Genomic DNA, 26,788 nt, shown 5'->3' on the forward strand with positions numbered 1-26,788 from the left:
GGCTGCTGCTCACACTTACACACAGCGGGAAAGGGACAAAAAACAACCTAACTGAAAAGGACTTCAAAAAATGTAGAAGCAAAGACAAGTAGATAGCTTTAAGCTCCAGAATCGGGAGACTGTTTAAGACTGTTTTCCCCCTTGGAGCATATTCACCATTCCAGCTATGGACTTGATTGGCAGCTGGCGAGGGCAGAGGTCAGGTCTTGTTGGAGAAAAGAGCAACCAGCAGCCAACAAATGGATGGAAACAATTTTAATATTTTAGTTATCAGGGAAATGCAAATCATGACTCCTTTGATATTCCAGCTCGGCTCAATCGGAAGAGCTATTACAAGAAAAGAAACAAGAAATGAGACATAGAGAACAAGGAATATCATACAGTGTCATTGAAGCTGTAAATTCTCTTGGCCACTATGGAAGTCAGTATAGATGTTTCTCAGAAGGGGAGAACTAGAACTGCCACACGATCCCATGCAGCCTTGGTTGGTTTTAGGAAAAGCGATCGAAGTTCACATATAACGGAGTGCACTTGCACTTTTGCATTCATTACGACACTGATCACAAGTCAGCCTGTGTCCATCAACAGGTAATTAGTAACAGCCACAACAGCAATAGCAATAATAAAGCACAGTTTATAAACATATGGATTTTTATTCCTCCAAACTAGTCAGCACAGAAATGTGCACTTTCAATGTACATATTAGCAACAATGAAAGGAAACCAAACTTCTGTTTAATAGAGCTTAGGAAAGAATAGCAAATCAAGTGAAGATCATAATAATCTGTGACCGCAGACATGAATATACTTATAAAGTGAAGATTTAACAAAACCAACAGATTTGGAAGGCTGACAAGGCCTGTGTGAGTAAGAGAGGAAATGCTACTGCAGTTCTTACACTGTTCAGAAAGGGAAGTGCTTCAAGAACTTTTAGTCAATAATCTTCAAATTTAAGTGAGTTACATAAGTCCTTAAAATGTAAAACCGATAGGAAAAAGACATTATATGAACAATTTGATATTAACTCATGAAATTCATTCTTTAACCTATTAGTCATCCCACAAAGAAAACTTGGGTACAAGTGGCTTCTTGTCTAAATTTATACAGACTGTAGCAAAAACACAGAGAAAAAGAATTCTTCTTTATGGGACCAGCATAATATTAATACCAGAACTTGACCACGACTTTCCAAGACAGGAAACTTATGCACCACCCTTTTCCAGTGAGCACAGGTAGAACGATAGGGTAGGAGGGAGGTTGACTTAAGCAATACATGTAAAGCGTAAGACAAAGTTAATTTAATGTTTCAAAGCCAATATAAGTCATTATGTTAATTCAAATGGCTGGTCAGGCTTTAAGTAGATTCAAATGTGCAGGAAAAAATGTCTGAAAAAATTAGCCCAAGTTCATGATGCCAAAAACCTCTTATTAAACTTCATGTACAGTAGGAAACTTTTGGTCTGATAAGGAACAACCACCAACCACCAGCCACCAGCACACACTCATGGTTCATCCTGAAATACTGACAGCCTTGCTCTCTGAAAGTGAAAAGACATGAATGTCGTTACCACCACTCTCACTCAGCGTTGTACCAGAAGTCATGGCTAGTGAAGTCTGCTGAGAAAAAGAAATAGAAGCCACAAGGTTGAAAGAAACAAGACATTCATTACTTGTAGATGACATGATTATATTCACAGACAATCCAAAATAATCCATGGCTAATTATCAGGATTAATAGTTGAATTTCATTCAGTAGATTGCTGCATATATCTCTGTATAAAATTAAATATATAAAATCAGTTGTATTTTATATACCATAATGAATATAAAATAAAATTTAAAAGCTATAATAGCATCATATATATTGAGTAACTAAAACAAATCAATAGCCTTTATTTTCTCAGTTACAGAAATATTATTGAAGAAACAGTGTAGTGATACATGATGTTTATGGGCTAGAAGACTGCATATTGTAAAAATTTAAGTTAGATTTAAATAAATCATAATCAGTGCAATATGTTTTTGACAGTTGGCATTCTTATTCCAAAAACTGTGGAAATACAAAAGCCCTAAAATAAACCAAGGCAGTCTTGAAGACTATCAGCAGCACAGTAGGAAGACATGCATTATCAGATGCCAAGCACAATTATAAACTCATGATAATCAGTAATTGGTGTTAGTGCAGTGATACCCAGGCTGAGCAAAAGAACACAGTGTGAGACATTCACACAGTCACCGCGTCACTGATTTATAGCAGTGATGTGGAGAAAAGCCGTGATCTCTGCCATGAACAGCTCTACTGTGTTTATTTTTATGTAATGTCTGTTTGTGCTATCTGGTCCATGTATACACACGTGTCAGGATGCACATGTATGCCCTTTTACATGGAGGGGAATTGTTTTCCTAGGTCTTCTACCTTATTGTCTGAGTGTGGGCTTCTCTCTGGACCAACACACAGGTTGGCCCAGTGGTTTCCATGTATCTATCTGTCTCTGCCTACCCAGTGCGTGGGTTCCAAACATATGACATCACACCTTGCTTTTATGTCAGTGCTAGATACTGAGCTCACATCCTCCCATTTGTGTGGCAAGCACAATCTTCTAAACCATCTAACTAAACCATCTTCCCAAGTCTAAAAGCTCTAATTAAATAAAAAACAAATGCACTGAAGATGTTTATGATGTACATATCTGATGAAGGACACTTGAAGAATATGAAGTAATGAAAATTATTAATAGAAATACTAGAAACTGCCTGAGTTGACACTTAGAAAAGAGGAGAGTCCACTATCACTTGTTCCCAACATTAACCATTGCTCGCTGCAGTAGGAAGTTCCTCCAATGAAAGACCGGCTAACACAACCAGTGAGTACAACATGAGTAGTTAGAAGGCATGTTGTCTGCAGGACCACTTAGCAAAACTAGTAATGAGGATCCTCTCTTGGGTCTGTGACCTTCCCAACCATGCTCTTTAACAAACTGTTGGCGGTTAGGTATGTGGGGGAGAACAGGGGCCATTTTCTTCAGTGCTATAGCCACTGATAAGTTGCCCTTGCTTCAGGAATAATCTCCTACCCATGTTTGGTCAAAGAATTGAAATTAAACTCATTGGATCACATGCAGAAAAGTAGGAGGGGCTTCTTGGTTGTTGGGAAGGAGGTTGCAGTGAGATAGAGAAGAGAGGAGGACCAGATGGAAATGCAGCTATCCTATCAGTGCCATAGGATTAAAAGAGGTATTCAAATGTCTGGTTAACATATGAGAAGATAATCAACTTCAACATCCAGAGAAACCTGCATCGAACTATAATAAGATCACATTTCATACCACTGGAGTGGATAAAAGATAGAAAATGCCAAGTACAGTTGCTCCTGTGTTCCCATGGGTTTTTACATCTGAGGATTCAACCAACTGAAGATGAAAAATATTTCTAAAAGTTTACAGTTGTTCTGAACATACACGGACCTTTTCTTGTGATTAGTCCCCAAACAATGCAACACAGCAACTGTTCATGCCACATCCAATGATCCAATGTCTGCATTGTGTTCTTTATAAATAATAGAGAGGTCATAGGAAATGCAGGAGGAAGTGATTGGATTATATGCAAATGCTATGCCATTTTATATAAGGGACTTGAATATTCGTAGATTTTACTATCCATGGGGATTTTGGAAGCATTCCCCATGGACACTGAGCAAAGGCTGTCGGTTCAGTAACTAAGACAGCTGTTGCAAATGTAAGTTCCTCTGATATTTTTAAAATTGATTCTGAAAAAATTTCTGCATTACTTGGGATTTTATTTTTACAGAATTTGAACCCCTTTTGATGCTGCCAGAGACATAAGTCCTCAGCAGTTCTATTTGCCCAGTGTTTAACTCAGGAGCTATCTGAATGCCTGTGTGCAATCAAATGATTACACAAACGTTGCATGTGAAGGAATACGATGAGAGAATGAGTAGACTCCAACTGCCAACAGAGCAAGCTCATTCGCAAAACAACGCGGGTGGGTGGAGGAAGTGAGATGTGAAGGCATCTTCATGCTCTAACTCCATTCATAAAAAAAAAAAAAAAACTGGGATAGGCAAAGTGGCTGCTAGAGTTGGTGCTGCCATCAGAGTTGGAGATGTGACAGAAAGGTGTGCCCAGTGACTTCCGGGATGCACATAACAATTTGCTTCTTGATCTGGTTCTGCTTAGACATGTCTTCTCGGTGAAAAACGGTTTACTGAGCCATGTTTATGAAAGTGTGGACTTTCCTCTGTCAATACTAAGGATAGATGTTGGAAATGTAGTAGTTACCTGGGTCCTTAAATATGTCTCTCTGTTGGCTCAGAATTACCAAGTTTCCACAAGTTGCCTGGGGTTACCATAAGTTACCTCACAAAGCACTTCACTGCCTTCCTTGGCTTTTGATTAACTTGGGGTACCTGGTGCTGGGAGTTCATTGAGAACTCAGTTAACCACAGTTACAAAGGCAGGGGAAAGAGGCCCAAGGAAAAGCTTGCTGCTGCAGGTGTGAGCTCAGCTTGTTCACATGTGCGTGTGGACTAAGGGTTATCAAGAGTTGACATGCCCACACCCACGGATCCCGGCCCGCAGCAGCTCTCTGCTCCCAGACACCTTGGGAGAGAGACCCGACTGCCTGGTCAGGTGGGCACTCCTGAGGCTGCAGAGCGGAAGAGACCACCAACACTGCCCACCCCTGCCCACATCCCTGGCCCAAGAGGAAACTGTATAAGGCCTCTGGGCTCCCGTGGGGGAGGGCCCAGGAGCGGCAGGACCCCTGCCAGAGACACCTCCGGACCCTGAAGGAAACAGACCGGATAAACAGTACTCTGCACCCAAAAACCGTGGGAGGGAGGGCTAAACCTTCAGAGAGGCAGACAAGCCTGGGAAACCAGAAGAGACTGCTCTCTGCACACACATCTCGGACACCAGAGGAAAACACCAAAGGCCATCTGGAACCCTGGTGCACTGAAGCTCCCGGAAGGGGCGGCACAGGTCTTCCTGGTTGCTGCCGCCGCAGAGAGCCCGTGGGCAGCACCCCGCGAGCAAACTTGAGCCTCGGGACCACAGGTAAGACCAACTTGTCTGTTGCAAGAAAGCTGCCTGGTGAAATCGGGACACACAGAGGCAGAACTCCTCTAGGACCGGGCATGTCCTGTGTTTACCTTCTACGAAGCCACAATTACTCTTATACCTAAACCACACAAAGACACAACAAAGAAAGAGAACTTCAGACCAATTTCCCTTATGAATATCGACGCAAAAATACTCAACAAAATTCTGGCAAACCGAATTCAAGAGAACATCAAAACAATCATCTACCACACCAGTGAGAATGGCTAAGATCAAAAACTCAGGTGACAGCAGATGCTGGCGAGGATGTGGAGAAAGAGGAACACTCCTCCATTGTTGGTGGGATTGCAGACTGGTACAACCATTCTGGAAATCAGTCTGGAGGTTCCTCAGAAAATTGGACATTGAACTGCCTGAGGATCCAGCTATACCTCTCTTGGGCATATACCCAAAAGATGCCTCAACATATAAAAGAGACACGTGCTCCACTATGTTCATCGCAGCCTTATTTATAATAGCCAGAAACTGGAAAGAACCCAGATGCCCTTCAACAGAGGAATGGATACAGAAAATGTGGCACATCTCCACAATGGAATATTACTCAGCTATCAAAAACAACGAGTTTATGAAATTCGTAGGCAAATGGTTGGAACTGGAAAATATCATCCTGAGTGAGCTAACCCAATCACAGAAAGACATACATGGTATGCACTCATTGATAAGTGGCTATTAGCCCAAATGCTTGAATTACCCTAGATCCCTAGAACAAACGAAACTCAAGACGGATGATCAAAATGTGAATGCTTCACTCCTTCTTTAAATGAGGAAAAAGAATACCCTTGGCAGGGAAGGGAGAGGGAAAGATTAAAACAGAGACTGAAGGAACACCCATTCAGAGCCTGCCCCACATGTGGCCCATACATATACAGCCACCCAATTAGACAAGATGGATGAAGCAAAGAAGTGCAGACCGACAGGAGCCGGATGTAGATCGCTCCTGAGAGACACAGCCAGAATACAGCAAATACAGAGGCGAATGCCAGCAGCAAACCACTGAACTGAGAATAGGTCCCCCGTTGAAGGAATCAGAGAAAGAACTGGAAGAGCTTGAAGGGGCTCGAGACCCCATATATACAACAATGTCAAGCAACCAGAGCTTCCAGGGACTAAGCCACTACCTAAAGACTATACATGGACTGACCCTGGACTCTGACCCCATAGGTAGCAATGAATATCCTAGTAAGAGCACCAGTGGAAGGGGAAGCCCTGGGTCCTGCTAAGACTGAACCCCCAGTGAACTAGACTATGGGGGGGAGGGCGGCAATGGGGGGAGGGTTGGGAGGGGGACACCCATAAGGTAGGGGAGGGGGGAGGGGGATGTTTGCCCGGAAACCAGGAAAGGGAATAACACTAGAAATGTATATAAGAAATACTCAAGTTAATAAAAAAAAAATCCAACCAAATAAAAGAGACAAATATTTAAAAAAAAAAAAAAGAGTTGACATCATATGTACACAGGCTTTTACTTACTGAAACTTATCTCAGGATTAAGTTTAATAGAGAATGGTTTGCAAAATGTGAAATGAATACAAATTATAAATGTTTTTGTAAATATTTATATTGATTTTTAAATATAATTATATGTGACTTGTACATAAACTGTATTTGAAATGTTAATTTTTATATCCCATTTGTTTTCTTTTGACACCAATATTGAAAAATAATAATTTGCCCAATAATTTATATTTTCATTTATATATTCTTCATCCAACCTTGCTGAGTGCGGATTACTAGAATATAATTTATAATTTTCTCTCATTGAAAATGCTCATTCTGAATTCTTTGTTTTGAAAGGTGGCATGCTGTTTTGCTATGATGTGGCCATGTATCAGAGCAAAGATGGTAAGCCACTGAATCGGCTGATGGCCAGTAGAGGGCGAACCTTCAAGCAGACAACACTGGCCCTTGTTCATGAAGTAGGTGCCTTTCTACACCCCATCAGCTCTTTGTGTTTTAGAGTTCCTCCCTTTCCTTTATGTATATGAGCATGAGTTTGTTTGGAATGTTTTGTTTTCTTTGCCATAAGTAGCATAGGTTGCTTTTAATGGCTTCCAAAATAGCTGGGCAAATAGGATACTAAGTCTGGTGTTTCTACCGCAGAGATGACACTTCCCCACTGCCCAGCAGTGTTAGGGAGTAGCCTCTAAAGATTTTTCTTGTCTACGTATTTCGGAAATGCTTAACTTTCATTGTTTAGATAGAATGTTGACTTATGTAAAGAAAAGCACTTCCCCTTTGTTTCTCTTAAAAACTTTGTGTTCATGTGTGTGTGTGTGTGTGTGAGAGAGAGAGAGAGAGAGAGAGAGAGAGAGACAGACAGACAGACAGACAGACAGACAGACAGAGACAGAGACAGACAGAGTTATACCATACATGTATCTGCTGTGACACATGTGAGTATCAGAAGAAAACTTGCAGAAAGTGGCTTCTCTTTCCATCATGTAGTTTCTGCGTTGGAACCCAGGTTTTGATACCGAAAGGCTAACGTTTTCCTGTGCTAAGCACCCTCTGACCCCTTCCTTTCCTGTTTTGTTTAGTTTGTATGTGCATGCCTGTGACACACATAGGATCTGGACAGTAGCCTTTTCTTCTACCTAGTGAGTTCTAGGGTTTTCACCAGATTGTCAGGCTTGGCTGACAGCAAGCAAATCCCTTCACCCATGGGGTCATCATGCTGGCTCCTGCAGAGTACTCGAAGTCTTTTTTGATAGCAGTGCCTCTTATTCAGTTAAGAGAAAGCAGAGGAAAGCAGGTCATTTCTGTATCTGTCATCCCAGGCACCTCCTTAGTTATCATGGGGAAGAAAGAGATTCACTACCGTTATCACTTCAAGCTCTGCAGATAGGTATTTTCAGGACAAATCCAAGTTTAAACTCTTTATGTAAAGTGGTTTTGAAAAGTTATCAGAACGGAAAAATTTTTAAAAGGTGTGGGCTAGTAGAAGCTATGATAAATTTAGCTAATGTATCAGAAGCTATGAGATATGCCCCACATATGAACAGAGAACGTGTCTGGATTAAGGTACTTGTAGCTTGTGTTATAGAAGGCCTAGAAACCCTCAGAGGGATGAGAAAATGGCAGTATTATTGTGAGTTAGTTAGAGGGCCTTTTGAGCAGAATTTTGTTAAATCTGTAATAGGATTTTAGTTCAGATTCAGTTCACATGGCTTAGTGCTTATCTGTGTTGTGGAGGTTACCTGTGATGTGGAGGTTACCTGTGTTGTTGTGGAGGTTATCTGTGTTGTGGAGGTTACCTGTGTTGTGGAGGTTACCTGTGATGTGGAGGTTACCTGTGTTGTTGTGGAGGTTACCTGTGTTGTTGTGGAGGTTACCTGTGATGTGGAGGTTACCTGTGTTGTTGTGGAGGTTACCTGTGTTGTTGTGGAGGTCACCTGTGTTGTTGTGGAGGTTACCTGTGTTGTGGAGGTTACCTGTGTTGTGGAGGTTACCTGTGTTGTGGAGGTTACCTGTGTTGTTGTGAAGGTTACCTGTGTTGTGGAGGTTACCTGTGTTGTTGTGAAGGTTACCTGTGTTGTTGTGAAGGTTACCTGTGTTGTGGAGGTTACCTGTGTTGTTGTGGAGGTTACCTGTGTTGTTGTGGAGGTTACCTGTGTTGTTGTGGAGGTTACCTGTGTTGTTGTGGAGGTTACCTGTGTTGTGGAGGTTACCTGTGTTGTTGTGGAGGTTACCTGTGTTGTTGTGGAGGTTACCTGTGTTGTGGAGGTTACCTGTGTTGTTGTGGAGGTTACCTGTGTTGTTGTGGAGGTTACCTGTGTTGTTGTGGAGGTTACCTGTGTTGTTGTGGAGGTTACCTGTGTTGTGGAGGTTACCTGTGTTGTGGAGGTTACCTGTGTTGTTGTGGAGGTTACCTGTATTATTGTGGAGGTCACCTGTGTTGTGGAGGTTACCTGTGTTGTTGTGGAGGTTACCTGTATTATTGTGGAGGTCACCTGTGTTGTGGAGGTTACCTGTGTTGTTGTGGAGGTTACCTGTATTATTGTGGAGGTTACCTGTGTTGCAGAGGTTACCTGTGTTGTGGAGGTCACCTGTGTTGTGGAGGTTACCTGTGTTGTTGTGGAGGTTACCTGTGTTGTGGAGGTTACCTGTGTTGTTGTGAAGGTTACCTGTGTTGTTGTGAAGGTTACCTGTGTTGTGGAGGTTACCTGTGTTGTTGTGAAGGTTACCTGTGTTGTTGTGAAGGTTACCTGTGTTGTGGAGGTTACCTGTGTTGTGGAGGTTACCTGTGTTGTTGTGGAGGTTACCTGTGTTGTTGTGGAGGTTACCTGTGTTGTTGTGGAGGTTACCTGTGTTGTTGTGGAGGTTACCTGTGTTGTTGTGGAGGTTACCTGTATTATTGTGGAGGTCACCTGTGTTGTGGAGGTTACCTGTGTTGTTGTGGAGGTTACCTGTATTATTGTGGAGGTCACCTGTGTTGTGGAGGTTACCTGTGTTGTTGTGGAGGTTACCTGTATTATTGTGGAGGTTACCTGTGTTGCAGAGGTTACCTGTGTTGTGGAGGTCACCTGTGTTGTGGAGGTTACCTGTGTTGTTGTGGAGGTTACCTGTGTTGTGGAGGTTACCTGTGTTGTGGAGGTTACCTGTGTTGTTGTGAAGGTTACCTGTGTTGTGGAGGTTACCTGTGTTGTTGTGAAGGTTACCTGTGTTGTTGTGAAGGTTACCTGTGTTGTGGAGGTTACCTGTGTTGTGGAGGTTACCTGTGTTGTTGTGGAGGTTACCTGTGTTGTTGTGGAGGTTACCTGTGTTGTTGTGGAGGTTACCTGTGTTGTTGTGGAGGTTACCTGTGTTGTTGTGGAGGTTACCTGTGTTGTTGCGGAGGTTACCTGTGTTGTTGACGGGAGTTTGAATTCAAGCACCCATATTATGCAACTCTGTCTGTAACTCTAGCTCTCTGGGTTTCAACAGTCGTCTGGTCTCCATGCATACATATGTGTGCACATGTGAACAGGAAAACACACACATACACATACACACACAAATAGAATGATCCATTGGTTTCTTCTTTTACTTTATTAATCATTTTATTTATTTACATTTCAAATATTTTCCTCCTTCCCCTTTGCCTCTAAGAGGATGCTCCCCCACCCACTCACCCACTTCTGCCTCATTCATCTAGCATCCCCATTCTCTAGAGGATCAAGCCTCCACAGAATCAAGCACCTCCCCTCCCACTGATGCTAGATATGAAGTGGGAACTATGAACTGGCCCATGTATACTCTTTGTTTGGTGGTTGAGCCCCTGGTCCATTAGTTTCTTAAACTGTTTAACCGTAAATAATGATGGTTTTGAAGACTTGACTAATTAACAATTGCAGCAATAGCAACTGACAATCAGCTTAGATACTCTAACCGTTCTGTATGACTACTACCGTCCATATGATATACATCCCAAACATAATGTGTTTGGGCTTACTGTATGTTGACTTTTTAATGTTCCAAAATATGCATGGCTTTAGTAGAAACAATGCTTTGGGTTTACATTTTCCTTGGGCTATCAACATACAGAACAATGGTCTTCCTTGGTCCTGCTCAAGGGCAGCCTGGGAAATGCTGCTGCATTTTGCAGTATCCTGTGTGGCTGAGCTAGGATGCCTGGCAAGCTATGTTAATTACATGTATTTTCAAGTTAGGACATTTTCAGTTTGTAATGCTTTATTAGGACGTGACCTCAGAGTAGTAAGCAGAGGAGCACAGTATATCCATTCACTTAATCTCCACGTGCACGGTCTGAGGTGGGTCCTGCTAATTGGTTCAAGACCGTAAAGCAGCTAAGTCGAAGAGTCTGGAAACTGAACCCTGGAGTTCAATTCCAGTTTGTCACTGTAGAGCTCAGCAACCATAGCAAGTGAATTTTAAAATTTTGTTTTATTAAGTCCACAGCTTTTGCTTCTTGGCTTGCTTTGGCATTTCTGATTTAACAGGACCACCATTCTTAAGGTTAGAGCCATAATTAAATGAAATATGGGTTACTTGAATACAAGCGCACCGATACCTTCAGAGTTAAGGTGGTCTCCGAGTGAGCTAGGGCTAAGGGCAGGTAGTGCATACAGTAAGTACAGATACACCGAAGGAACGCGTCACGTCCAGAGCGGGGCAGTGCAAGGTTTCCTCAGGCTGTTTAGGACAGCTTGGAAATTCAAGCCTGCAAACCATCTCATTATGGGATTTTCAGTTAAATATCAGACCGTGGTTGATGGTGAGTAACAGAAATCACAGAGTGGAACCTCGACGCTTAGCTTGTCCCCTTGCTCCTGTCTTGTTTTGTTGTCATTGTCACTGTTTGTTTTCTTTTGATTTTTCCTGGAGCCTGTTTGGCATTTTTCTAGAAGTTTTCTTCAAACTCTACTTTGTATCCCTGGAAGTTTTTCCTGGGAATTCCGTTTGTTTATCAGTTTAGTGGGTGGTGGACCTTTGGTTTGCGCCTGGTTCTTGGTGGTGGTATACATGTTTTTATGATGATTCCTCACTGAATTACTCAGGTATCTTTGTGTTGACATCTGGTTTGTGCTGACATCCGTTCCTTTAAGTAGAGGAATAGCTGAGAGTGAGATTGTTGGGGTACTGCACATAGATCTTTGTGTAAAGCGGGGGGGGGGGGGGGGAGGGCTGTTTTCCATGGTGGATGTCTGCTTGTAGCTGCCCCTGAGACATAAGAGTTCCCTGCCTGCCTCCCTGCCAGCGACAGTAAGGGATGGGCGTTCATTTCTGCACTGATGAACGGTGCCCGGCATCTTTTCACTTCTCTGTTTGTCATCCTCGGCCTTCCAGGATGTGTCTGATATTTTCACAATTTTTCCTTGACAATGTGTTTTCCAAAGAAAGGGCTTTACACATTCTGGATATAAAATATATGTTAGAAATGGATTTTGAAAATGTTTTTTTCCCCTTCTAAGAAGGAGTGAAGCATTCACATTTTGGTCGTCCTTCTTGAGTTTCATGTGTTCTGTGCATCTAGGGTAATTCAAGAATTTGGGCTAATATCCACTTATCAAAGAGTGCATACCATGTGTGGTTTTCTGTGATTGGGTTACCTCACTCAGGATGATATTTTCCAGTTCCATCCATTTGCCTATGAATTTCGTAAAGTCATTGATTTTGATAGCTGAGTAATATTCCATTGTGTAAATGTACTGCATTTTCTGTATCCATTCCTCTGTTGAAGGGCATCTGGGTTCTTTCCAGCTTCTGGCTATTATAAATAAGGCTGCGATGAACATAGTGGAGCACGTGTCTTTGTTGTCTGTTGTAGCATCTTTGGCTATATGCCCAGGAGTGGTATAGCTGGGTCTTCATTTTCTGAGGAATCTCCAGACTGATTTCCAGAGTGGCTGTACCAGCTTGCAATCCCACCAACAATAGACTTGGGGGGTTGGGGGACAGTAGGATAGCGGATTTCTGGAGGGGAAACCATGAAAGGGGATAACATTTTAAATGTAAAAAACAATAAAAACAAAAACAAAACAATAAAAAGAGAAAATGTTTTTTCTTTTTTTAACTTAGTACTGTCTTAAAATGGTTGTCTTTTGAAAATCAAATTTTTAGTACTGAAGATTCTAAGTTATCACATTTTCTTTTTGTGGCTTTTTTGTTTTCTGGTCTGAAGCAAGATTACAATAATTTTCCTTTCCTCTTCCACTTAATTTAACTTTTATTCATTAATTTTTATTTATTCATTGTAGATATAAGGGAAAGTGGTTGTGTTTTGTGTATTCTGGTTTATACTAGCCTTGCTGGGGTGACTAATTCCTGGATTTTTTGGCCAGTTTGTTCACATTTTATAGGTAAATGCCTATGTTATCTGTGGCAGAGGCAATTTTTTTCTTTCCTTCCAGTATATGCTAAGCTTTCTGTTTCTATCATATTACATCAGTGAGGACTTCTGGTATGATGTTGTAATGAACTGCTGAGAATTGACATCTTTGCCTTGTTCCGATCTTTAAAACAAGCTTTCAGGTTTTTGCTATGTGTATTCTATGGGATTCTCTTGGTTTGGGGAGCTGTGTAGATTTTCCTTGTCAAGCTTAGACTGAACCTTGGTTAAACTAGTTGGAAGGATGTACTTTGGTTTTGTTTCATTTGTTTTCCTTTTATCATGATAGGTTTTGAGTTTCTCAAGCGCTTTTTCTGAAGTATTGATCTGATGTATGATCTCTTTGCCATCCATTCTTGAATATTGATCTACTCCCACTGGATAAATACCACTAATTGTGGTGTGTAAATGTTTTTAAACATTGTCAGACTCATTTTGCTCATGTTTTTGAGGAGTTTTGTATTTATGTTTATGGGAAATACTAGTCTGTGCATTTCTAGTTAGTGGCTCTGTCTGGCTTCAAATTGGGTAACGCTGACTCATAGAATGAGGAAATAACTGTTTCTGTCTTCCAAAAGAAACATGGAAAATCAGAATGATCACTTCCCTAAATGTTTAGTTGCAGTTAGCTATGCGAACATCTGAGACTTATACTTCTGTTCTGAAAGGTTATTAACAGGTCAGGGGACAACTTGATTTTCTAATTCTACCATGAGGATCCCAGCAATCAACCACAAGACAGGTTTGGCAAGTGTGTTTGCATTCTGGGCCGTCTTGCTGGCCCTACTTCTCTTACACATGTTCCTGCCACTCTACTGCCCAGAATCAGCAAAGCCAAGGGCCATAGTCTAAAACCTATGAAACCTTTGACCCAAGTCAGACTCCTTCCTTTTAAGTTCCATCAGTGACCCTGTTCCCAGCTGTGTAAAAGTAACAACTACAGTATCCTTGTTCATTCATCTCTCATGCATGATATTATTTTGAATAAACTTACTGTTTGATCAATTATGAAAGTCAAATCTTATTTCACCTTTCTGTGTGCTTTCTCTGGTGTTCTTCGGTGCTTTGTGTAGCTTTGAGCTTTCAATCTGTATCCTTTTCTTCAATGTAAAAGTTACTTAAAAGAAAAATGTATCCTGAAAGGCAAGCTTTGTCTGATAAAGTCTGCTAGAGAAAGCATGTTCAGAAAAAAATAGAAAGAAGAAAAGGAAAAGTCACACTTTTTTTCTGAGTAATTCAGAAGCAGCATGGGTGTACTGTGTACGGGAATGTTCTCCAGGGAGGTTTCTGTTGTTCTGCATGGCATAAGATGACCTGTACCTTCCTAGGGGTGATACTACCTTCCTAAGAGTGATCCCCTAACTGAGGAATTGGCCCACCCAACTGGAATGTTAGGTCTCCTTCTAGACCCAGGAGATTACATTTCATGACCAGGTTTTACTATTGATCATCATGCATGTTACATGTTTCCACAGACCTTGGACATTCTATTTTTGTTTGTTGGTATTTTCTCTTTGCTTCTCAGATTCGAAGATTTCTATAGAGACATCCTCCAGCTTAGGTATTCAATCCTTAGTTTAGTCACATCTATACACACCAATTCCATTTCTGTTTCACCAGGGCTTTGGTCCTTAGTTTCTTTATGGTTCTTCCTTAGAACATGTTCCTTTTGCTCTGATAATGCTGTCTACTGTGTCTATCCCAGCCATTGTGTATTAATAATCGGTTTTAAATTCCTGAGATGAGAATTCAAATTGTCTCTGGCTCCTATTCCTGTTTGATTTCTTGAAACTTATTTTTGCCTTTTTTTTTGTTCTTTTTTATTTTTTCCATCTTTATTAGATTTAGTATTTCTTATTTACATTTCAAATGTTATTCCCGTTCCCTGGTTTCCAGGTCAACATCCCCCTAACCCCTCCCCGTCTCTTCTATATGGGTGTTCACCTCCCCATCCTCCCCCCATTACCGCCCTCCCCACAATAATCCCGTTCACTGGGGGTCCAGCCTTGGCGGAACCAAGGGCTTCCCCTTCCACTGGTGTTCTTACTAGGCTATTCATTGCTACCTATGAGGTTGGAGCCCAGGGTCAGTCCATGTATAGTCTTTGGGTAGTGGCTTAGTCCCTGGAAGCTCTGGTTGGTTGGCATTGTTGTTCATATGGGGTCTCAGGCCTCTTCAGTTCTTTCAATCCTTTCTCTGATTCCTTCAACGGGAGTCCCGTTCTCAGTTCAGTGGTTTGCTGCTGGCATTCGCCTATGTATTTGCAGCATCCTGGCTGTGTCTCTCCGGAGATATCTACATCCGGTTCCAGTCAGCCTGCACTTCTTTGCTTCCTCCATCTCATCTAGTTTGGTGGCTGGATATGTATGGGCCACATGTAGGGCAGGCTCTGAATGGGTGTTCCTTCAGCCTCTGTTCTAAACTTTGCCTCCCTATTCCCTCCCAAGGGTATTCTTGTTCCCCTTTTAAAGAAGGAGTGAAGCATCCACATTTTGGTCATCCTTCTTGAGTTTCGTGTGTTCTGTGCATCTAGGGTAATTTGAGCATTTGGGCTAATATCCACTTATCAATGAGTACATAACATGTGTGTTTTTCTGTGATTGGGTTACCTCACTCAGGATGGTATTTTCCAGTTCCATCCATTTGCCTATGAATTTCATAAAGTCATTTTTTTTTATCGTGTCAAGCCAGGAGAGGAAAAGAGAGAGAGAGAGAGAGAGAGAGAGAGAGAGAGAGAGAGAGAGAGCAGAAGAAGAGAGGAAGAGCGGAAGAGAGAGTGAGAGTCTCCTGTAGCTTTATCGTGTCAAGCCAGGAGAGGAAGAGAGGGGGGGGGGAGAGAGAGAGAGAGAGAGAGAGAGAGAGAGAGAGAGAGAGAGAGAGAGAGAGATAGGAAGAGAGAGGAAGAGGATGAGCAGAAGAGAGTCAGAGAGAGAGAGGAAGGAGGAAGAGAGGAAGAGCAGAAGAGAGAGTGAAGTCATTGTTTTTGATAGCTGAGTAATATTCCATTGTGTAGATGTACCACATTTTCTGTATCCATTCCTCTGTTGAAGGGCATCTGGGTTCTTTCCAGCTTCTGGCTATTATAAATAAGGCTGCTGTGAACATAGTGGAGCACGTGTCTTTGTTATATGTTGGAGCATCTTTTGGGTATATGCTTAAGAGAGCTATAGCTGGGTTCTCAGGTAGTTCAATGTCCAATTTTCTGAGGAACCTCCAGACTGATTTCCAGAATGGTTGTACAAGTCTGCAATCCCACCAACAATGGAGGAGTGTTCCTCTTTCTCCACATCTTCACCAGCATCTGGTGTCACCTGAGTTTTTGATCTTAGCCATTCTCACTGGTGTGAGGTGAAATCTCAGGGTTGTTTTGATTTGCATTTCCCTTATGACTAAAGATGTTGAATATTTCTTTAGGTGTTTCTCAGCCATTTGGCATTCCTTAGCTGTGAATTCTTTGTTTAGCTCTGAACCCCATTTTTTAATAGGGTTATTTGTCTCCCTGTGGTCTAACTTCTTGAGTCCTTTGTATATTTTGGATATAAGGTCTCTATCTGTTGTAGGATTGGTAAAGATCTTTTCCCAATCTGTTGGTTGCCGTTTTGTCCTAACCACAGTGTCCTTTGCCTTACAGAAGCTTTGCAGTTTTATGAGATCCCATTTGTCGATTCTTGATCTTAGAGCATAAGCCATTGGTGTTTTGTTCAGGAAATTTTTTCCAGTGCCCATGTGTTCGAAATGCTGCCCTAGTTTTTCTTCTATTAGTTTGAGTGTGTCTGGTTTGATGTGGAGGTCCTTGATCCACTTGGACTTAAGCTTTGTACAGGGTGATAAGCATGGATCGATCTGCATTCTTTTACATGTTGACCTCAAGTTGAACTAGCACCATTTGCTGAAACTGCTATCTTTTTTCCATTGGATGGTTTTGGCTCCTTTGTCAAAGATCAAGTGCCCATAGGTGTGTGGGTTCATTTCTGGGTCTTCAATTCTATTCCATTGGTCTATCTGTCTGTCTCTGTACCAATACCATGCAGTTTTTATCACTATTGCTCTGTAATACTGCTTGAGTTCAGGGATAGTGATTCCCCCTGAAGTCCTTTTATTGTTGAGGATAGTTTTAGCTATCCTGGGTTTTTTGTTATTCCAGATGAATTTGAAAATTGTTCTGTCTAACTCTTTGAAGAATTGGATTGGTATTTTGATGGGGATTGCATTGAATCTGTAGATCGCTTTTGGTAAAATGGCCATTTCTACTATATTAATCCTGCCAATCCATGAGCATGGGAGATCTTTCCATCTTCTGAGACCTTTAGTTTCTTTCTTCAGAGGCTTGACGTTCTTATCATACAGATCTTTCACTTGCTTGGTTAAAGTCACACCGAGGTATTTTGTATCATTTCGGACTATTATGAAGGGTGTCATTTCCCTAATTACTTTCTCAACTTGTTTCTCTTTGTGTAGAGGCAGACTACTTATTTATTTGAGTTAATTTTATACCCCGCCATTTTGCTGAAGATGTTTATTAGGTTTAGTAGTTCTGAGGTCGAACTTTGGGGATCACTTAAATATACTATCATATAATCTGCAAATAGTGATATTTTGACTTCTTCTTTTCCAATCTGTATCCCTTTGATCTCCTTTTGTTGTCTAATTGCTTTGGCTAGGACTTCGAGAACTATATTGATTAAGTAGGGAGAGAGTGGGCAGCCTTGTCTAGTCCCTGATTTTAGTGGGATTGCTTCAAGTTTCTCTCCATTTAGTTGAATGTCAGCTACTGGTTTGCTGTATATGGCTTTTACTATGTTTAGGTATGGGCCTTAGATTCCTGTTCTTTCCAGGACTTTTATCATGAAGGGGTGTTGAATTTTGTCAAATGATTTCTCAGCACCTAATTAAATGATCATGTGTTTTTATCTTTCAGTTTGTTTATATAGTGGATTACATTGATGGTTTTCCGTATATTAAACCATTCCTGCATACCTGGGATGAAGCCTACTTGATCATGCTGGATGTTTGTTTTGATGTGCTCTTGGATTCGGTTTGGAAGAATTTTATTGAATATCTTTGCGTCAATATTCATAAGGGAAATTGGCCTGAAGTTCTCTTTCTTTGTTTGGCCTTTGTGTGGTTTAGGTATAAGAGTAATTGTGGTTTCATAGAAGGAATTCGATAGCGCTCCATCTGTTTCAATTTTGTGGAATAGTTTGGATAGTATTGGAATGAGGTCTTCTATGAATGTCTGATAGAATTCTGCACTGAACCCAACTGGACCCGGGCTCTTTTTGGTTCAGAGACTTCTAATGCCTAATTCTATTTCTTTAGATGTTATGGGGTTCTTTAAATGGTTTATCTGTTCCTGATTTAACTTCGGTACCTGGTATCTGTCTATAGGCCTGTGTGTCAGGAGTGCTGTAGACCTGTTTTCCTGTTTTCTTTCAGCCAGTTGTGGGAACAGTGTTCTGCTTTCAGGAGTGTAGTCGTTCCTGTCTACTGGTCTTCAGCTGTTCCTGTGGGCGTGTGTCCTGAGTCCACCTGGCAGTTCACTTGGAGCAGAAAAGTTGGTCTTACCTCTGGTCTCGGGCCAGGATTTCCTTCTCAGAGCAGGGGTTTCAGCTCTTTGTGAGTGCAGCAACCAGAAGGGCCTGCCCCGCCCTTTTTCAGGTCCCTGTGCACAGGGGTCCCAGATGTTGCTAGGAGTTTTCCTCTCGAGTCAAGAATGTGGGCAGAGAGTAGTCTCTTCTGGTTTCCCAGGTGTGACTGCCCCTCTGAAAGTTTAGCTCTCCCTCCTACGGGAATTTGGGTGTAGGGAGCTATTTGACTGGGTCCCTTCAGATTGGGGCGAGATCTGAACTGCAGGGCTCATGCAGCTTGAATGCCCTGTGTTCCTGTTCCCAGAGGCCCTATACAGCTTTCTCTAGGCCAGGGATGTGGGCAGGGGTGGGCAGTACTGGAGGTCTCTCCTATCCTGCAGTCTCAGGAGTGCCCACATTTCTGGGCGATGAGCTCTCTTCTCCCATGGGTTTTGGGAGCAGGTAGCTGTGGGCCGGGATCAGCAAGGTTTGGGCACCAGCTAGAAATCCTATTTTTGCCTTTTATTGTGCTTTGTTCTTTTTCTAAAATCTGGACATGATATAAAAAGGTTTGAAATAAATAGACATTTAATCATTTAGTGGTTAAGGAGATTGGGGTGATGTGGAATCACTCTTTATTCACATAATTAGGTCTGGTTTTTTTTTTTTAATTAGTGTGATTATAAGTTTCACACCTCTTTTTCAGCTCTCTCTACTGCCTTGAGGCAATGTAACGTAGAGTAGCCATGATTGATGCTTTTCTTTTCTACATGGAAGGATAGAAAACATTAGAATTATACATTTTCTTCCCCATGGGTTAGTTAGGCTCTCACAAAACCTAGTTTCCAGCCTGTTCTATTGGAGTATGCCTGTAATCCCAGCACTTGGGATGCTGGAGCAGGAGAATTTCAAGTTCAAATACAGTTAGGCTACATCATAAACCTCGAAGCATAACTTACTGTGTTAACCTTGCTTCCTCCGATAGTGTACCCCTGGATGATTATTTTAGATGTCAGATGTATATGTGACTTTCATTTTGTATTCATTGTAAAAATTTGGTGAAGCTCTGAGTGTTACATGCAGAGGTGTGTGGTGGTCTAATGGCTCAAATTTCTGATCCACTGATTGGCCGACTCTTCCCTGACTGTGTCCAATCTGGGATTTTGTATCGAAGTTCTTGTTAGCACTAGGTGTCTGCACCTTGGTGACTATTGAAGCAAGTTTTGCTTCTCTGCTTTGGCCTGCTTACTCTCTAGCTGCACTTTGCTGTGATGTCATCCCTCTCAGGGCTCAGAGAGCCATGGGGTGCATCAGCTTCTCAGTTGTGCTTTGTAGGATGAGTTGTGAGTTGTAAGCCCCTTATGTGCCAGACTGGAATGGGCGGTTTTCATCCTTGACATCTCTTTTATATGTAATACTTTATTAATACTTGTCAAGAAAGACATGTTAGCTAAATTAAGACTCTTTGATGCCATGGTGAACTATTTATATAAAGTTGCCTCATAAATTTCCCTTTATTTTCCTGCTTTTCAAAAACAAACTGATAATTCCACCATGCTATTATACGTTTGAAAGGACTGCTGATCTATGTCTGATGCAGTGTTAATCCTACATGACTAGTATCTGTATCTTCTTAGCTTTGGGTGAAACCATGTGCCCTCTCTTTGATCTTTTGAATCCACTAGTGGTCATATCCTATCTTCCAGGCTTTTCTGTTACCTTTCTTCACCCCATTAGATGCCTCCTGCCCTTTGGGGGAAGCTGGGGGCAAGTGGCAGTTTTCTTCCCTGGAATTTACCGATAGTCCCATTGTCTTTTCTCATTTCCTACTTCAACATAGCATTCTCATCTCAAGTGGTCAATGGTGACCTGTCCTGAGCTGAGAATGGCAGTCAAATTTCATTCCTTTCTCCTTCTTGGTGGTATGGATATTCCTGATCATGTCAGTGCCACCCAGCCGTATTTATGCTTAGCGTTAATTAATGAGCTGTTCTTCCATTTGTATTTTAGAGGAACCTTATTCAGCCAGACTGGAAGCTGGACTCTGAACAAAATCGTTGGTGGTGTTTGTTGTTGTCGTCGTTGTTGTTCTCATCCTCCGTTTCCTCTTCCTCCTCCTCCTTCTCCTTCTCTTCCTCCTCCTTTTTCTTTTTTCTTTTTAATTAAAATGATTACTATTTAATTTTTTAAAGATGTATTTATTTACTTATTTATTTAATATATATGAGCACACTGTCGCTGTCTTCAGACACAGCAGAAGAGGGCATTGGATCCCATCACAGATGGTTGTGAGCCACCATGTGGTTGCTGGGAGTTGAACTCAGGACCTCTGGAAGAGCAGTCAGTGTTTTTAATGCTGAGCCATCTCTCCAGCCCTACTATTTAATTTTTATCCATTAAAAATTAATTTTTCTTTTCTAATTCTATAATTTTTCCTCCAAGCTGTTTCAAGTTAGATATGTAACCACTTCTTTGAAATAGAATTGCAGCCTCACCTTTTCTTTCAGTTGCTCCTTTGTCTTAGAAATATTTCTTTAAAGGTACAGGAATATTGTTCACATTTATGCAATATGAAACAACTATGTGAAAATTGTGAATAATAGTGGGAAGAAATTATATCTGTGCCTCTTACAGATTCTCCCTTGCAAATGCTGTGAAAAGTACGTATTGCTGTGTTTTAGATACTCCATAATTACCATGTGGATGTGAGTTGTTATGGTAACTGGGTTTCCCCTTCTATTAAATAACAGAGTAAATGGTTGCTTGAGATGCAATTCAATTGTCAGCTTTCAAGCTAATGTTATCCTGATAGGAAATGGGGTGGGGTGGGGTGCAATGATTGAGTGTAGAGGTGAGGGGGGGATATTGAATGTCTGGAAACTACTTACAAGGAGATGAGGGCTTTGCACTTTCAGGAGGCATCCTCTTAAGTCTTCTCTTACAGTATGTCAATGGAGAGGGATGGCAGAAAGTTACTTCGTAGCAATGGTATTACTAATGACAGAAAGTTGAAGCCTCTTATTCCTCCTTATAAACAGCCATGCAGTGAGTGTCTTTTAAGACCTGTAACAAGTGAGAATGCTTTTTACTTCTGGGAACACAGGAGGAATGAGTGTGGGAGTTGATACTCTTTGTATTCCATGTATCAACTGAAATCAAATACCTTTATTCTTTTCTTTTGTTGTGTTTGTTGTTATGGAAGAGGAGGAAGAGGAGGAGGAGGAGGTGGTGGTGGTAGAGGAGGAGGAGGTGGTGATGGAGATGATGGAGGTGGAGGTGGTGCTGATGGTGCTGATGGTGGTGATGATGGTGGTGGAGGAAGAGGTGGTGGAGATGGAGCTGGTAGAGGTGGAGGAGGTGGTAGAGTTAGTAGAGGTGGAGGTGATGGTTGTGGTGGTTGTCGTGGTTGTGGTGGTGGTGGTGGTAGTGGTGGTGGAGGAAGGGGGGGTGGAGGTGGTGATGGTGCTAATGATGCTATGGTGGTGATGGTGGTGATGATGCTGATGGTAGTGATGATGGTGATGGCGCTGATGGTGCTGATGGTGGTGATGATGCTGATGGTAGTGATGATGGTGATGGCGCTGATGGTGCTGATGGTGGTGATGATGCTGATGGTAGTGATGGTGTTGATGGTAATGATGATGGTGGTGGCTATGGCTGAGGTGTAGGTGGCTTTGATGATAATTGTGAGAGGGAAATTGTCTTGCTTTATGAGTTGGGGTCATAAAATGAATGGAAAATACTTGTTTATGTGTGAGGTTTTGCACACTGCTCTGCCTGTCTTACTCTAGTTTTACAAATAACCTCATCAAAAAGTTTTTTTATTTGATTTAGAGTAGTCAATAAAAGTCTGTTAAAATGAGTATTATATTTTTAATCACATAATGGTGTTTGTTCAAGAAGCAGAGTGAGTTATGTGCTTCCATTACCAAACAAAAGGGGAGAAGTTCTCTCTCCCAGCGTTCTCTTATATTGAAAATGTATGTTTCTAAGCAGGAGATGTTCATGAGCCCGTGTATCAGGTGCACTAAATCATAATCTAGATGCTCATGAAATTTCAGATTATAAAGTTTACAAAACTCCCTACAAAGTATAACCTTTTCACTTAGAAGATATTTACCTGAAAATAAATATTTCTAGAATCTTTTGGGCATGTTCTGTAAGGTTGAAATAATTATGTGTTTACTTTAGCTATGTTGACTCAGATAAGCTTTTTATTTCTTTGTTCTTGAGACAAATTCTCTTAATTCCTGGCTGTCCTAGAACTCCTGTATAGACCAGGCCGGACCCCAAACACACAAAGATTCACCTGCCTTTGCCTCCCAAGTACTGAGATTAAAAGACTTATATGCCACTATGCCTGGCATATTTTTTAAAATTTGTTGGTTATTTTATTTATTTGCATTTCAAATGTTATCTCCCTTCCTAGTTTCCCCTCCAAAATCCCCCTATCCCATCCCACATAGCCCCTGCTTTTATGAGGGAGCTCCTCCCCACCTCACCACCCTGACATTCCCCTACACTGGGGCATCAAACCTTCACAGGACCAAGGGCCTCCCCTCCCATTGATGCCTAACAATGCCATCCTCTGTACATATGCAGCTGGAGCCATGAGTTCCTCCATGTGTACTCTTTGGTTGGTAGTTTAGTCCCTGGGATCTCTTGGGCGTCTGGTTGGTTGATATTGTTGTTCTTCCTATTGGGGTGAAAACCTTTTGAGCTCCTTCAGTCCTTCCCCTACCCCATCCATTGGTGTCCCAGTGCTCAGTGCAATGGTTGGCTGCAAGCATCTTCATCTGTATCAGTAAGACTCTGGCAGAGCCTCTCAGGAGACATCCATATTCAGCCCCTGCCAGTCTTCTTGGCATCAGCAGTAGTGACTGGGTTTGGTGTCTGTATATGGGATGGATCCCCAGGTGGGGCAGTCTCTGGGTGGCCTTTCCTTCAGTCTCTGCTCCACTCTCTGTCCCTGTATTCCTTTTAGACAGGAACGATTCTGGGTTAAAATATTTTGAGATGGGTGGGTGGCTTCCTCCCTCAACCCTACATTTTTTTTTAAACTTTGTGTTTATAGAATGATTGAAAGTTGAATGCCAAGTCTGGTGGTGCAGGTCTGTATTCTAACAGTTCAAAAAGTTGAGGCAGAAAAGCCCTAAATTCAAGGTCAGCCTAGATTAAGTTAGCGAGCACTTGTATCAAAATAAAGTGAAACGAAAGTTTAGGATATAGCCCAGTGATAGAATGCTCACCTAGCTACCAATGTGCACTCGAGGCTCTCAGTTTAACTCCCAGGGTTACAATAAAACGTTGAGCACAATAGTTTTATGATTGCTTTTAAAATTTCACTTTACATTTTAATATGACAAACATTTTTCTCTGTTAAGGAGATGTGGAATAATTAAATCATTTTAACTAAGTGGGTGTGCATAAAGAGTTTTACAGGCACTATAAGGGGATCCCAGGAAAACCAGGAAGTGATCTGTGTGCCTTGGGATTGTGTGGCGTTATAGATGTCCGTAGTATACTAGAACTGTAGAGGTGAGAGAAATCAGCCAGGTATGTTGAAGTAATAGGAAGAGAGGGCATGGAAAATAGAGAGGTGAGTGGTTCCATAGGTGCTGTGAAGAGCAGGACAAATGTGGGAACTGGTTTATACTTCAGTTCTCTAGATTAAGAACGATATCATGATGCACAGTTCTAAGAATTATGGAGAAATTCATCGAGGTTCTTGAGCAGAAAAATTATCTCTTAAATAAGTGAATGATGTTGTTTTGATCCTGAGAAGCTGTTAAGTACTATAAAATGCTTTCATGATATTCTTTATGAACTCCTAATGATTTTGCAAAGAAGTTCTGAGTAGTCAGCACCATTTGAGATGAGTTATCAGAGGACAGACATGAAGATCTTATAGGTGTGTCATAGTCACATGGGAAGAGTAGGACTAGGCCAGTGATGAGGAAACTAGAGGTATATCAAACTTGCATTTCAGAAATTGTCTTGATTGTTAAGTCATGGAAGACTTCCAAGGTAAATCCAAAGTTTCAAACCTCAATAACGGTTATTGATAGTTGATATCGACAGACATAGGAATGATCAATGAGTGGGTTTTTAAATGATGATATACAAGCCAACTGACCATAAGATTTAGTAGATGGAAAGGTCTAAGAAATATGTTCTAAAAGCAGCAATTTTCTAACTACTTTTGATTTCTTAAAAGATTTATTATTTTTAATCACGTGTGTGAGGGTATGTGCACACCGTTACTGGTGTCCACAGAGGCCAGAAGCATTAGATCTCCCTGGAGCTGGAGTCACAGGCATTTGTAAACTGCCTAACCTAGGAGCTGGGCATTGAACTCAGACCCTTTGCAAGAACAGCAAAAGCACATACTCTTACCCACCAAGCCATATTTCTAGCCCTACTTTTGATTTTTTTAATTAAAAAGAATTTTACTGATACATTAAGACATAAAATTGTACATATTAAATTATTCATACCTGAGATACAGTCCAATGTGTTAATATATGCAAACTATGTATATTTTATATATGTTTTATGTTAGTGTATGCTCTATGCATCCTGGCAGGTGGACATATTCTGTAACCAGCACCCATCAAGATGAGAATTATTCTAGCAGTCTAAAAAGTGCCTTCTCATGCTTCCTAGTCAAACCTGTCACCTTCCCCATCTCCTACCTATTGTTCTCTTTTCTATCTCCACCTAATTAAAGTTCCTGCTTAAAATGTTTCAGGGACCATCCACAGTGACCACAACGGTGCTCTAAGTCTCAGCTGTTTTCTTCACTGTGTCTACACAACTCCTCCTCTTGATTTTCTCAGATGTTTAACATGGTATTGGAAACGGAGTGGCAAATGGGATAGCTGGGTTTTTGGAAGCCATGGCTCTACGGTGTCATAGTATCAAAGTGTCACATCACTCCACAGTGTCCCCAGCCACTGTGGGTTTGTTTTTGTTTGTTTAACCTGGGTTGCTGTAGACAGCTCTGCAAGGTTCGCCTGCTCTGCGCTTTCCAGTCTGCTTTCAGCTCAGTAGTCATCAGGTCCCTGTTCAGCATAAATGAGACTATCCAGTTCCCCTCAACCCCCGAGGGTGGAGGACTCCTCTCTTACTAAGAATGGAAATAGGCTGGAAAGGAGAACCAGAGGAGTCTGGACTCTCCAGCTCCCCTGACTCCACCATGCCTTACCTTTCCAGGTTTCTTTTCCTCTTCTTATCCACTCCAGCTACTCTGGCTTTTTGACTCTTTCTCACATAGGTCAGCCCTGAGCCTCTATAGGGCCTTTGTGATTTGTGCTTTTGTTGGTGGTGGTTTGCTTTAGACCTACCTTGAGAACTGTGCTTAACCTGGAGCCTTTGTCAACCCTCACTCCTATTTCATTAGTTTGCCTGTTTGTCTGGTCTTCTTTTTAGGTGTATGAGTGATGTTTTATCAAATTTACCACATTATACACATGGAACCTTTCCTCCTATTCTTCCTGAAGAAGGAAGGACTTGTTTAACCAAGTGGTCCCTCACACAGCTGTCACTATAAGAGTATGCATGGTTAGTTATAGGAAAGACTTGAGTTTCTCCTATATTTTAAATCTCAGTGATACAATGGTTACTGGCTCTGCTCTATTAACTGTGGTTTAACTAGATTTACAACTTCATGGTTTGGAATTATTTTATTGACTTTAGTTTCCTGATGACTTATTACTGGTCCAGCAAAATAGACATAATTTTCATACTTCATGAATGCCAATTGAGTTTATTTTTCAGGCTAGCAACCTCAACCTCAATACAGATAGGCAATGTCTGAAACTGTGGATTGAAGTGAAATAACTTCCTAATGATGGTCATGGGAAGCCCTTTAGCCTGAGATGCAAATGAAAAGGGCCTGGCTTTCATCAAGCTGTTTCTGAGGGAGCACTCAGGAGAGCGCTGTAATGATCTCCACTCAGCTCATTCCAGGGCACCCTACAACTGAGGTATAATTCCATAAAGCCTGGGGCGTCTAGGCTGGAAGGCTGGCATGTAGTGTTCCCTAAGTCCCTGCATCCGCTCAGCATGGTCAGAGCCATAGGAGGATCCGCTGGGTCTTTTGATGCCCTCTTTGACTGTGTCCCCTGGCAGGAGTAGCTTTCTCTTTTGAAGCGCAACATTCCATTTGCTCATTTACATTTTTTCTAGAATTCTTTTTCTTTTCAATGTCAATATTAAGAATGAATTGAGACTATTGTCTGTCGAAATGATTCG

At 41.6% G+C, this 26,788-nt stretch overlaps 1 protein-coding gene across 5 annotated transcripts in view; it reads left to right on the forward strand.

The window, feature by feature from the left end:
* Focad (focadhesin) overlaps positions 1-26,788 on the forward strand; it is a 321,997-nt gene that overhangs the window by 217,334 nt on the left and 77,875 nt on the right. For all 5 annotated transcript variants that reach the window (NM_001427695.1, XM_039111093.2, XM_017593754.3 and 2 more), the window contains one exon: positions 6,932-7,053. In NM_001427695.1, the coding sequence (NP_001414624.1) occupies positions 6,932-7,053 (122 nt within the window). The remainder of the gene's footprint in view (positions 1-6,931; positions 7,054-26,788) is intronic.

The sequence above is a fragment of the Rattus norvegicus genome, chromosome 5 (genome assembly GCF_036323735.1).
Source record: "Rattus norvegicus strain BN/NHsdMcwi chromosome 5, GRCr8, whole genome shotgun sequence".
NCBI classification, from domain to species: Eukaryota; Metazoa; Chordata; class Mammalia; order Rodentia; family Muridae; genus Rattus; species Rattus norvegicus.